This window comes from Natator depressus, chromosome 15, assembly GCF_965152275.1.
Source record: "Natator depressus isolate rNatDep1 chromosome 15, rNatDep2.hap1, whole genome shotgun sequence".
Lineage (NCBI taxonomy): Eukaryota > Metazoa > Chordata > Testudines > Cheloniidae > Natator > Natator depressus.
In genome coordinates, this window is record NC_134248.1 from 24,513,368 (window position 1) to 24,526,415 (window position 13,048).

At 41.5% G+C, this 13,048-nt stretch overlaps 1 protein-coding gene across 1 annotated transcript in view; it reads right to left on the bottom strand.

The window, feature by feature from the left end:
- DNAH10 (dynein axonemal heavy chain 10) overlaps positions 1-13,048 on the bottom strand; it is a 101,045-nt gene that overhangs the window by 64,835 nt on the left and 23,162 nt on the right. The window contains exons 13-22 of the mRNA XM_074973276.1: positions 9,910-10,086; positions 9,329-9,505; positions 8,281-8,450; positions 6,201-6,352; positions 5,568-5,732; positions 4,615-4,822; positions 3,053-3,209; positions 1,590-2,066; positions 1,144-1,302; positions 21-137 (exon numbers count right to left, since the gene is read on the bottom strand). Of these exons, the coding sequence (XP_074829377.1) occupies positions 21-137; positions 1,144-1,302; positions 1,590-2,066; positions 3,053-3,209; positions 4,615-4,822; positions 5,568-5,732; positions 6,201-6,352; positions 8,281-8,450; positions 9,329-9,505; positions 9,910-10,086 (1,959 nt within the window). The remainder of the gene's footprint in view (positions 1-20; positions 138-1,143; positions 1,303-1,589; positions 2,067-3,052; positions 3,210-4,614; positions 4,823-5,567; positions 5,733-6,200; positions 6,353-8,280; positions 8,451-9,328; positions 9,506-9,909; positions 10,087-13,048) is intronic.

The window sequence follows — 13,048 nt, forward strand, 5'->3', positions numbered from 1 at the left end:
ATGTAAGGTAAAAATATTACCTCTGTGAATGTCTTTTTGATGCTTCCAAGGCTGTGATCAACTTCCGATGCATCAAATAAGAGAATCTCCCACATTTGCTTAATCTTGTCGACCAACTCTCTCTCTTCTTCAGTTGTCTAAAGAGAACACACGTATGAATACAAAGTATGTGAGCCAAATCCTGCAACTCATACTCACATGAAGGATCCTGACAGAGGATGAAACTGATCCCTGGTGCAAAGGCAGAACAAGACCTTCCACATCGTGAAAGCCTTCCATCAGTACAGTGAGTACCCTTGAATAAGGCAGTACATGCACACCAGGGAAAGGATCTTCTCACCAAACGACACAGGCTAGGGTAGATGGCCATGAGGTGAGTGCACCAGCACAGGGATCATGAGATGGACATTTTTGCAGATCTTGTGGTTTCAACACCCACACAGCTAGCACAGAGAGCTGCAGCTCCTATTCCAGCTCACAGGGCAGGAAAAGAAGATATGGGGGCGAAGTGCACAGCAGCCCTGCTCACTGACCCTGAGTTAGAGTGGTGGATTTCACCTCCCAAACCTTACTGCACTCAGGGCTTGATCCAAAGCCTATTGAAGTCATGTTTTTCCAACTCTTTATCAAAAATATCTAAGAGCTTCAATCATGTAAAGAGAAGGAAAGTCTTCTAGACAAACACTTTTCATGGATTATGATGGATAAATTATGCATCATGTATGTATACATCTACACAAATTCCATTGATTTCAATGAGCTTTGAATCAGGCCTCCATTCTGCATAAAGCCCAGTCACTTAGGCTCTATGTGAGCGGAGTGGATTTCCCCAGTAAAATGGTACCACTGACTTCTGTGGGAATACCCTCACAAGTAGGAATTATTCACAGGAAAGTAAGGGTTACATGATCAGGCCTTCAGTTATGAAATATACAAAACATTATTTAAATAACCTGAAACTGAGCTAAACAAATGTACAGCAATCTAGTAAATTTCAATCTGGGAGTAACAATGTGAAAATATTACTTTTTGATTCTATTAAGACAAAATAGTTTAACTAAACTTCATTCGTTTACATGAAAGGTGTTTGTATCTGAAGCACAAGTATAAAATATCTATGGGATTAGATATAAATTCACTTACAGGAATGTTATATACTGCAAGGGTACGGTATCTCTCCTGAATGTCTAAATATTTCAATTCCACCTGTAAAGAAATATCTTTGATCTCTGCAATTGTGCCAAGAACAAATTTGAGATCTTCCAAAGAATCGGGCGCTTTCCTAAGGTTCTGTGATAATCTCTATAAAAGAAAATTACTTTTGAGAAACAGCAGTAAGAGAATAATTAGGCAAAAACATAGACAATTAAGTACAATTATATTAAGTCAGCCCATGTAAAACAATTAAACAATCTGTATGTATTTTTTTAGTTAGCAGTTAGTTAATTGATGATAAAGATGAACCCAACAATGTCTGATCGAGATTTCTTTTTCCCTCATAAAATAGGAGGCTTAGGTCATCCAACTGTGCAGCACCACTCAGAGCTGGTTAGAAAGACTGATTATCAGTGAGCAGAGAAAACATCTACCTCAATATCTTCCTGAAGACTGAAGAGTTCCTCTTTTGCAGATTCATTGAGAAGTTTTCCAAGAGAAGTCACCCAGCCTTTTGCATTTTCCTGTACTGTGTAGGCTAAAGGGCCCAGGTTAAGCCTAATGCACTGTTCATCTTTAATCAAGGGCTGTTGAGTCACTTCTTGAGCTATCTTAATATAGAACTGCAACTTTTCATCAAAGGTGACACAAGCTGGTTTCTTTGCAGCAAACTTCTCCATAACAATGGCTTTATCTAATTTCCACAGAGGGCGATATCTCTTCCATCGATTCAAGTACTTGGTGAGAGAATTCAGGAGCTTGTGTATGTTTTGAGTGATGAGAACAGCCTGTTCGATTATTAGTGGATTCTGAGAGATGTCATTAAAAAAACTCAAGGTGATGAGTTCGTCTTCTTCAGCGCGCTGAGGGGGGCAGTCAATACAGGTGCCGTGCATCCACCGTACAAAATGCTAGAGTTTTAGTATTAAAAAAATAATGTATTAATGGGGGTGGGTGAAATTAGTGACGGTTGTTAGCCCTTAAGTAGGAGATTGCTGTACTAAAATCTCAAGGCTTAATTCTGATCTTAAGCGTGCAGGCATGTTGGACTTTTAAAGTTAGCTGTTCGGCATTTGACAAAACAGGAGGCCTATGTATCTGAGATCAGAACTGAGTTCAGAGTACCCTACAGTACCAAATGCATTCTTCCAGGCATTGTTATTTGGTCTGTTTTTCAAGTCTGTTGCCTGAGGATGTCATAAGCTAGGCCAGAGGAGCAGGTACAGGTCAGTCAGGCTCAGCAAGAAGGTAGAGCATGAGCAGTGAGTTTTGGAGTGGGAAGGTGGAAGGCAGAATTTATATTTTTAGGGCGGGGGGAGGGGTTGTCTGTTCATCAGTGCAGGGTAGGGATGCTCCTAGAACATTGTGTTTCTTTTCTGAAAAGAAGCAATGAGCATCCTACGATTCTGAACAGACCCCTGGCCGTATACCTTATTCCCTTGGGCTAGTATAGGAGTTATGCCCCTTCCTGAGTGCTAGGTAAGCAGCCTGCCCTGCTGCTTGTGAGGAGGTCAGTGGCTATAGGAAAGGTTACCTACACCTCTTTTCCTCCTCCCACACACATGCACCGGAGAGTAGGATCCAGTCTTAATTACATTTGGATGCTATTTCCCTGCTGGTATTTATGTATGTATAGGGCCAAATCCTAAAGTTCTTACCCAAGCAAAACTCCTGATGAAGTCAATGGGAGTTTTGCCTGAATAAAAACAGTATGAAGATCTGAGTTTGGTCTTTTGTCATTAGCACAGTTTGTAAAATAAAACAATATACTGAATTTTTTTATTCCAACCAATATAACTGAAATCTTCCCCTTGACATTTGTGCCAATCCAAACATAAAGCAAGAATAACTCATTGTGTCAACAAGCAAGCCCTGAATAATCTTTATCAATAATCACCTTAGTGACTTCAACACAGTCTCTGATACAATGAACACTCATTTTGTCAATTTCACTGGCATTAGGATGCAGGATTATCTCAGGAGCAGATAAAATAGTTTCTGTTTGGAATAGTGGGACATCCTGAAGAACAGCTGCATTAAAAGCCTGCAAATTCCTGCGAAAAAAAAGTCAGACAATCTTAATCCTGCATTTTATAGCTTCATAGATAGGCACAGATATGTGACAATAAATAGCAAGAATTGCAGGCATGAGGTCAAACTCTCCCGTCAGATATGCAAGTCTCTCCCAATTAAGCCATTCAATGCTGACTTCAGTGGGAGGCCACATATGCATCTGAGGACAGAACTTGTCCCAGACTGCCATGTATAGACTGGTTTGATTGGTAAACTCTTAGGGGTCTGCAAGAAAACAGGCAAGAAATTGAACTCTGGTAAACTGATTTCACAAACATCCCCAGAATACAGCAGAACTGCCCTTTGGCCCAGCCTAACTGGCACAATGGGGCTGTAGCAAACACATAATCCACTCTCGGAGCACCCCGGTGCAGTGTGCCTCTAAAACCAGGTGGTTAGCCAGCTCCACAGCTGCTCTCCACCACAGGGGGCACACTCTGGAGCAGGCTGAGCGTGTGGAATAAGAGGAATAGTGTGGATCAAGGATTGGAGGAGGTATAGCCAGTGTGCTTTTACACCCAGTGATTCTGAACCCCTAAAATGGCCCAAGGGGCAACTGTAAAAGGCATTCAAGTTAGCCTGCATCGGGGTTCACACTGGCTCCTAGCAGCCCCAGAATAGAGAAGATGCAAGCCTGCATTCTTCTCACCCTTCGCTGACGTGGGTGGCCTCACAGGGATGAATCTGGCCTGCAGTGTTCAAACTCCCAGACACTATGTCTGATATATGCTGAATGCAGCCTTTTCATCCTGCAGAAATTGTACCTTAACCCTTCTTCTATCAAGAACACAATAATAGCCATTTATAGAGAATTAGAGTTCTCTATAGTACCCTTCTAAACATTTCTTGAGCCCTTGAGTAAAAGCTAAAGCGCTCATGTTTCAAGCAATGTATGGAGTGGGTGCTTTAAGTGAATTTGGGGGTGTAAAGCTGGGCCAGTGAAGGGTAAAAAAATCAGCAAGCTGGTTGACCTGTAAGCAACCCTTAAGGACATATCAAAAGGGTATTGCAATGGTAAACAGGGCCATTCCTTGTAGATAGCTATCAAAGCTACGTTAAGTAGACTAGAATCTTTAACCCGTTTACCTGTATTGTTAGAGAGCCAAAGAGTAAGTGCTAAATATGTCTATGTCTACATGCATCCTATTAGAAATCTAACAGTGTGACCTAATTAGCTTGTAGATGCAGCAATTGGCCTCTCTGCCATGTACATTGGCCAAACTGGACAGTCTCTACGCAAAAGAATAAATGGACACCTAGTCAGAGGGGGGATGGATTAAATTTTAGCACCTATGAATTTAAAAACAACTGATTTGAAAAAAATAAACAGATGCAAGACAGGAAATCTATTAAACAGATGCAAGACAGTAAATCCACTAGACTTACTTCAGAACTAACTGTGTCAATGTATGATAAATTTTATTTTCCCAAAATGCATAATAGGGTGCTAGCTTTGAAGCTTTGCCAGTGTTTGTGTTGGCAACCAGCCCTTCCATTTTTGTTAGCAAAGGTCCAATGGCAACATACTTTCTAACAATGTGTTCCACGTCTTTAGATCTTTCGCGCTTAATATACTCAAAGAATTCCTTCACTCCTGTAAAAGTTTATGAAAGAAAATTATTATTTATCACTATTTAGTTGTAATAGTAACAGTAGATTAACAAAATAATTAGTTGGGATTGATCTTTGAACAGTAAATTCATCTTGCAAGTTAATGAAGATATTCTAAATTATTATATCAATACCTCAGACCTTTTGGTGGGTACAGATTCAAGAATCCCAAACTTGACTCAGACCGAGATTTTTACATATGGTGGTAACATTTTTAATTATCAGAGACATTCTGAAATAGCTAAACTCCACTAGTGCACATTAACGACTGGAAGGCCTGCTGTGATGACTGAATTTCACAAATGAGTAGAAGCCGCTCCAGCCCCAACCTGTATAACTGCCGTCTCCCTGACAGAACTTGTGCAGTACAGCTGCACAAGAGGGCAGGAGAGACTGTATATAGGGGACTCCAGCACCAAGGAAGCCCCCACACAGCAACACATGGTGGAGGTAGGGGAAAGGCCAGGACACGGATGACCAGAAGAAAGGCAGTTACCGGTTAAAAGATCCACTGCTATGTAGATCTTCATGTCTCACCACCACCAGAGGGGATATTGAAGCTATGCTTGTACTCCCTTCACTGTACTATGACACTGTACTGTAATTAGCCTTGGGAAGTACTTAATATCGTGTTCTCTTGGCAACAATAAAAGAGGTGTAGCAAGCATACCACTTCAGTAAGACACTTCACAAAGCTGAGAAATGAGAATACAAAATATAAGACCTACCAGGAAGTTCATCCTCATTTTTCAAAGGTGGGGATTTAAATAGATTTGTTGACTCTATTAATAAAAGCTTGTTGTTTATATCTTCGGCATTCTTATGAATCTGATGTACAAGCGATTCAAACTTCCCAATGGCTTGGGTGCACCGAACAATATAGTCACCAATACCTTGAAAATAACGTGTCCATTTTATTCTCCTTCTTCAACATATCTTACACCCCCATTTTATTAATTAGCCAATCTAAGCTTCTAAAAGAGCAATGTAGGCAGTGCAATACCCATTCCTTCTAAGACCAAAAGGTAACTGTATTAACATGTCATGTATAGGGGATTCAATTCCATATTCATTGGGGAAGACTAGTATGTACTTCTTTAACAAGGACTGGGTCAGGCCAACGGACTACACCATATTTTCCACAGGGTAACAGTCTGTATTCCTAAGCCTGGACTGTGCACCAAAGCTACCACAACTCAGTTTATGACATCCTTGATCTTGAGCTGTATTCACTTCTGCTCAGCATTTTAGATATAACAAACTGCTATAAGTTGACAAGAGAAAGAAAAATGTATAGCCTGGGAGATGTTTTACTGAAAATGAATATCTAAAGGACATTTTAAAAATATCATCTCTATTACCTAAGGAGTTCCAGTTGAGTCTCTTGTACCCTGATCTAAATACTCTCCAAAGCTCTTGAATGTGATCATCAAGAAGCTGGATTTCTGCTTCATTTAGTGTTCCCATTAATTTGTGATAGTGATCCAACATCTGTTTCATTCCGTTTGTGTATCTAAAGAGAGTCACAAGCATAATGCAAAACATTACAATAAGGGTATTGCCTAGAAGATCTGAAAACCTAATTTTGAACCCAGATATGGAATGCTACACTGGAAGTTTTCCCAAGGTTAACAATTTAGTTACAATTTTAGAGACTACTGGCACATCCCCTCTCTGTCATCCTCTTTACACATCAATGCTATTGAAGCCTTGTGGATAGGGGGAAGCGATAGATATGGTATATCTTGACTTTAGTAAGGCTTTTGGCACTGTCTTGCATGACCGTCTCATAAACAAACTAGGGAAATACAACCTACATGGAGCTACTATAAGGTGAGTGCATAACTGGTTGGAAAACTGTTCTCAGAGAGTAGTTATCAGTGGTTCACAATCATGCTGGAAGGGCATAATGAGTGGGATCCCGCAGGAATCGATTCTGGGTCCGGTTCTGTTCAATATCTTCAGTGATTTAGATAATGGCATAGAGAGTACACTTATAAAGTTTGCGGATGATACCAAGCTGGGAGGGGTTGCAAGTGCTTTGGAGGATAGGATTAAAATTCAAAATGATCTGGACAAACTGGAGAAATGGTCTGAAGTAAATAGGATGAAATTCAAAAAGGACAAATGTAAAGTACTCCATTTAGGAAGGAACAATCAGTTGCACACATACAAAATGGGAAGTGACTGCCTAGGAACGAGTATTGTGGAAAGGGATCTGGGGGTCATAGTGGATCACAAACTAAATATGAGTCAACAGTGTAATGCTGTTGCAAAAAAAGCAAATATAATTCTGGGATGTATTAGCAGGAGTATTGTAAGCAAGACATGAGAAGTAATTCTTCTGTGCTACTCTGTGCTGATTAGGCCTCAACTGGAGTATTGTGTCCAGTTCTGGGTGCCACATTTCAGGAAAGATGTGGACAAATTGGAGAAAGTCCACAGAAGAGCAACAAAAATTATTAAAGGTCTAGAAAACATGACCTATGAAGGAAGATTGAAAAAATTGGGTATGTTTAGTCTGGAGAAGACAAGACTGAGAGGGGACATGATAACAGGTTTCAAGTACATAAAAGTTTATTACAAGGAGGAGGGAGAAAAATTGTTCTTCTTAACCTCTGGACAAGAAGCAATGGGCTTAAATTGTAGCAAGGGCAGTTTAGGTTGGACATTAGGAAAAAATTCCTAACTGTCAGAGTGGTTAAGCACTGGAATAAATTGCCTAGGGAGATTATGGAATCTCCATCATTGGGGATTTTTAAGAGCAGGTTGGACAAACACCTGTCAGGGATGGTCTAGTTAATACTTAGTCCTGCCTTGAGTACAGGGGACTGAACTAGATGACCTCTCAAGGTCCCTTCTAGTTCTATGATTCTATGAAGTCAATGGAAAGACTCCACTGATTTCAACAGGCATTGGGTTGGCTCCTATAGTGCCAATCCAGAAAAAGCATTTAAAACATGCTCAACTCAAAGCATATGAGTGAAATCAATGGGTGTCAGGGGCTTTTGAGAATCCCAGTAGGCACCTATCTGCATCATTAGTGCCTTAATACCTTTGAAAATCTGCCCTAGGTGACTTGCCCAAGGTCACACAGGAAGTTGGTGGCAGAGTCAGGCATTAAACTGAGGTCTCCTAGTGGCTGAGGAATGTTACAATGTATAGCAGTATAGTATATGTTTTTCTTTACTTCATATTTTTCTTGGGGGATTACCATGTGTTTTGTTTGCTTGATTTCATCATACATAATTCAGAAAGCAGACAGCACCAGAGGAAAGATTATTTGTGCAAAGTTCCAAGAAAACATAACAATGACTACAGGGTCTCGTGTTTTTAAAATTTGATGACAAAGGGCCCATTCCTGTTCTGGGTGAAGTCAATAGGAGTATTACCATTAAGTTCAGTCAGAACATAGAGCATGTTCAAATTTTATATCCTTACCTAAGAAATTTGTCCTCCTGCAGGGCCACGTTCCTTGCTATTTCAGGTACTGGAAATCCCAGCTGCTCCATGTATTTTGTTTCATTGATAACCTCTTGGAGGCTGGGAGAAAAATTGACTGCGAAATGGCTCCACTTCTCCCCGGTGTCAACCTCTTCAGAATGCAGGCTCTACAGCACAGAAGAGAAACAGCAGCATGAAGGAGGGAGAGGACATGTCAGACAGCTAAAAATCAAAGAAACGATTACCTTCAAGGGGCATTTTCAAGGCAAACAGACTGATTCAATTGTGTCATATAGCACAGCAGGCTTGGTATTCAGGGCTAGCTGTGGAAATGCGTTTCAGACTGGCTGCCACACTCAGCACTTTCTTTTCATGAATTAAATGCAACTATCTCTTAATTTAAAATGGACCATAAGAGATAGAACAAATACTCCCCCCATACGCTGTCCCAACGATCCATAATGGAAAACCCAGTGTATTAGTCCCAAGGAGTTTACAACCTAAATAGACAAGGCAGACACGGGGTGGGGGAAGACACATAACACACAAGCAGAGTGAACAATGTGATGGCAGCAAACTCATGTTAATTTCATGATTTTTTTGGATTGCACCCAGAAGTACATGGGAATCAAGTTGCCCTTTTAAGTGGAGTATCCTGCAGTGAGCATAGCACAAATCTCTATATAGTAAAGATGGGGCTGTTGGAAAATACTTACTATTTTTTACAGCACCTGAATAATGTGCTCAGAGCAAAACAGAGATATTAAGACAAAGTACTGGCATGTCCTACATAGAACTGCCAGGAATGGTGGCACAAAGCACATTATAATTTATGCTTCTGCCAGGTCATTCAACAATTGTGACAAATATGACAGCCCATGTCAGATCCCCAAATAATTCTGAATTCAGAAGTATCGACATTTCCCACAAACAACTCAGTTCCTCTCTTTAAGAAACCACTCTGAGAAAATCTCACCTGATCAGTAACTTGGCTACAAATCAGTGAATAAGCAGAAGATTGACACCTGACCCTTCCTCCCCTCACCTGATCGGAGGGCTCCAAATTAGCTTGGACTATGGTCCCAGAAGGATGGACTTTAGCAAGCAGGGTTTTTTTCAATAGTACTGGGAGCATCTGTTCAGTCCAGTCCCTCCAATGATCATATTTCAGATCTTCATATTCTTTCATTCTCTTAGCCACTTCCAGATACTTTTGTTTTACCTGTAAGAAAGAATTCAGTTCCATTCATCTTACTCTATAATAGAGACAGAGCCAACATTTTCTTGTCTGAACAGGGCTACTTAAAATAGTTTTTAATATTTGTTTTTATTAAATAAGGGAGCAAGTATAGTCTAGTGGTTAATGCAGGGGGTTGAGATTGTAGACTCCTAAGGTCCATTGCCAACTCTGCTACTGCCTCTTTGAGACACACCCAGAGATGTCACAATCAATCCGTGCCTCAGTTTCCCCATTTGTAATATGTTTTGTATCACAATACTTATGTAGACAAACATGCCATGAATCTTAATTAATGCATGTAAAGCACTTGTATATATTTGGATGAACAGTGCTATTGAAGTGCAAAGTACTACTTTCTTTATTAAATACCAATGAAACCAACATACCTCCTTGCCACGCTCACTAGCCAGCAACTCCTCTACTTCTTGAAACCGAATAATAGTGTGTTTGATACGATGAAAAAGGGATCGTGACCAATATATTGCTCCAGCCATTGGAGGATGATTCTTGTACAGAGGTGGATTACTGAGGTTTTGGATGAAGATATTATTAACTATCTCAATCTATAAAAGAATCAAAACAATATAGAGTTATCAGAAACATCACCTTTCATCTCCACTATCTCTAGCACATGCTAGCACATATTACAAGGATCAATAGCTAATTCCAGCAGCAGAACACTAACAGTTTGTTAAAAACTTCCATGGCATCTTTATTTTGGATTAAGCTAATTAGAATTATTTGCCCTTCTGCATTTTCACCAATAGGTGCTCATTTCACTTTTGATATTCCCAGTCAGATGGCACTTCATTTTAAACATAATGTCCTTCTGATGTTCTTGCATTTTTTTATTAAAAGGATATAACTTTATATTATTATATTATTTATCATATATTACACACACATGCACACCCATACATACATGTGGTCATATTTTGGTTTCAATCATATAAGCAACCTCAAATGGTCATCCTAATATTATTCATACAAAAAGAAAAACAAGCTTTCAATACCAAGGGATCAATCCTGACTTCACCTGGAAGGTGGAAAAAGGTGTGCGACAGGATCTATCAGGCCTTCTCTGCCCCTGCGAGAGGCACCAGCGCCCTGACACCCCTCTTCTCAAGGAAAACCCACTTAAGCCAGGCTACCAATAAGACTCAACCCGCCAAAGGACTAGAAGGGCCCTAAGGAGACACTGACCAATTGGGAGCCAGCAAACCAGGTAAGAAGGCTTGCAGGCTTCTACTGAGAGAGAGTGCTAGGCAAGACGGGTATAGAGGAGGTGCGCCTCAGTGCCAGCTCAGAACCTAACGGGCGAGGTCAGGGCCTTGCCTTCAAGCACTGCAACTTACCACTTGCCTTTGAGGTTCGTTTATTTAAGGGAACAGATAAACAAAGATAACAAATTCAGACTATGGCTAACTGTTTAGAGACTGACACCAAGCTTTCAGCATGGGCCGCTCTGCTCCAGGCAGGTGGCCACGACTTGTGGACTAAGGCAGAGAGCACTGGCAGTACCACACTTGACCCCACAGGAGGTGCTATGAAACAGCCCCCACCTGTGATAAGGTGGAATTACATGTGCAGTAGTGTTGTGTGCACATAATGCATGAGGAGAGCCATGATCTTATCATGGCAGCTACAGCTGCCTAATAAAATATGGCGTGCTATCTGGTCAAAGAGGGAGTCCATGAGCTGGCAAGCACATATTCTGCCACCATCAGCACACAATGGCAGGCATGAGTTTTATTGTGCATATTACTGCTGGCAAGGAGATGGTAGGAAGTCTCAGGCAGGATGAATGGCCAAGATGAATATGCTACACAGATATTTGTCTACAACTGCAGGATCTGACATTAAGGATACTATTGTGCAACTGGTCCATGTGTGAAATTCCCCTCAAAATCACTGAGAATGCCTCATGGAGTGGTGGCAGAACCAATTCCTAAAACCGAATACTATAGGAAAATGACCCTATTGGGAGAGCATTTGATGCTGGGATTTTGACCCTAGAAGGAGTTTATAAATGGCAGGATTTGGGGAGATGGAACCTGATCCAGAAAGGTGCTGATCACCTGCAGTTCTGCAGTTCCTACTGATTTCAATGGGGGTTGCAGTTACACAGGACCTCTCAAGATCAAATGCTTTATTAGGTGCCACAGAAGCAGGGGAAGAAAAACATCTAAAGTATCAGTAAGTAGTAAACTGAGGTTGTTTTTCCCAGGAGAAATCTCTTAGACCTGATAAAGAGTACCTTTCATAGTTCTTTAAATGTATCCTCCACTAATTTATACTCTTGGAGTGAAGGCATATGCCCTGAAAAAACTTCAACTGGACAAAATGCAGCAGCCTCTCTGTTTAGCAACACAGTTCACTCTGAAGGCATTACCCTGATGCCCTCCCCTCAGCAATGGCTCCCCAAAGATTATAGAATGGAGTTACTCTGATATTCAAAGCTCTCCATGGGACTGGCCTGGACTACCTTAGAAATCATAGAATATCAGAGTTGGAAGGGACCACGGGAGGTCATCTAGTCTAACCCCCTGCTCAAAGCAGCACCAATCTCCAATTTTTGCCCCAGATCCCTAAATGGACCCCTCAAGGATTGAACTCACAAGCCTGGGTTTAGCAGGCCAATGCTCAAACCACTGAGCTATCCCTCCCCACCACTGCTCCCTTTATTGCCCTGATCTCCCACAACTGATACGTTCCTATCGAACTATCACCAAGCACAAGGAGGCTCATGAGTGTAGGAGACATAATTTTCACAGGAGTGTAGGAGACATAATTTTCACTGTAGAACAGTGGTTCTCAAACTTTTTTTTCATGGACCACTTTAAAATTGCTAAGGGTCTCGGCGGACCACTTCATGATCTTTCCAAATGTTGTTTGTACGTTAGCTAACTATTGTAAAGTACTTTGGATAAAAGCACTATATAAAAAAACCTTAATAATAAATATTTTTTGTTCTACAAATAAAAGCACACAACTCATATTTTAATATCAGTAGTCTTACCTTTCTAATGCGATGGATGTGCCCTCTCTCTCCAGCCACGACAGCCTCTGAGCTGGGGCTGGGAAAGAGGGGGGTCTCTCCCTCTCTCCCCCACCACGGCAGTCCCCGAGCCGAGGCTGGGAAGGAGGGGGGGTCTCTCCCCGGCAGCCACAGCCCTGGAGCTCGGGAAAGTTGCCTCTTTCTCTGGCCGCTGCAACCCTGCATGTCCAAAATTCCCCCCACCCCCTCTTTTCACCCCTCTGCCCCCTCCTAGCTACCCCCTGTTCCCTGCAAGGCCATCACCTCACCTTACATGTGCGTCTTCTCCAGGGTCCAGGCACCTAATCAGTGGAGCCACGCCTGTGCGGCTTCACTAATTAGGTGGATGGCCCTTCATTCTCTCATGTGCGGCCACCGTGGACCACCTGAATGGAGCTTGCGGACCACTGGTGGTCCACGGACCACAGTTTGAGAATCTGCTGTAGAACTTATGCCCACAAGAAATAAAAATGACCACAGGCCCCACT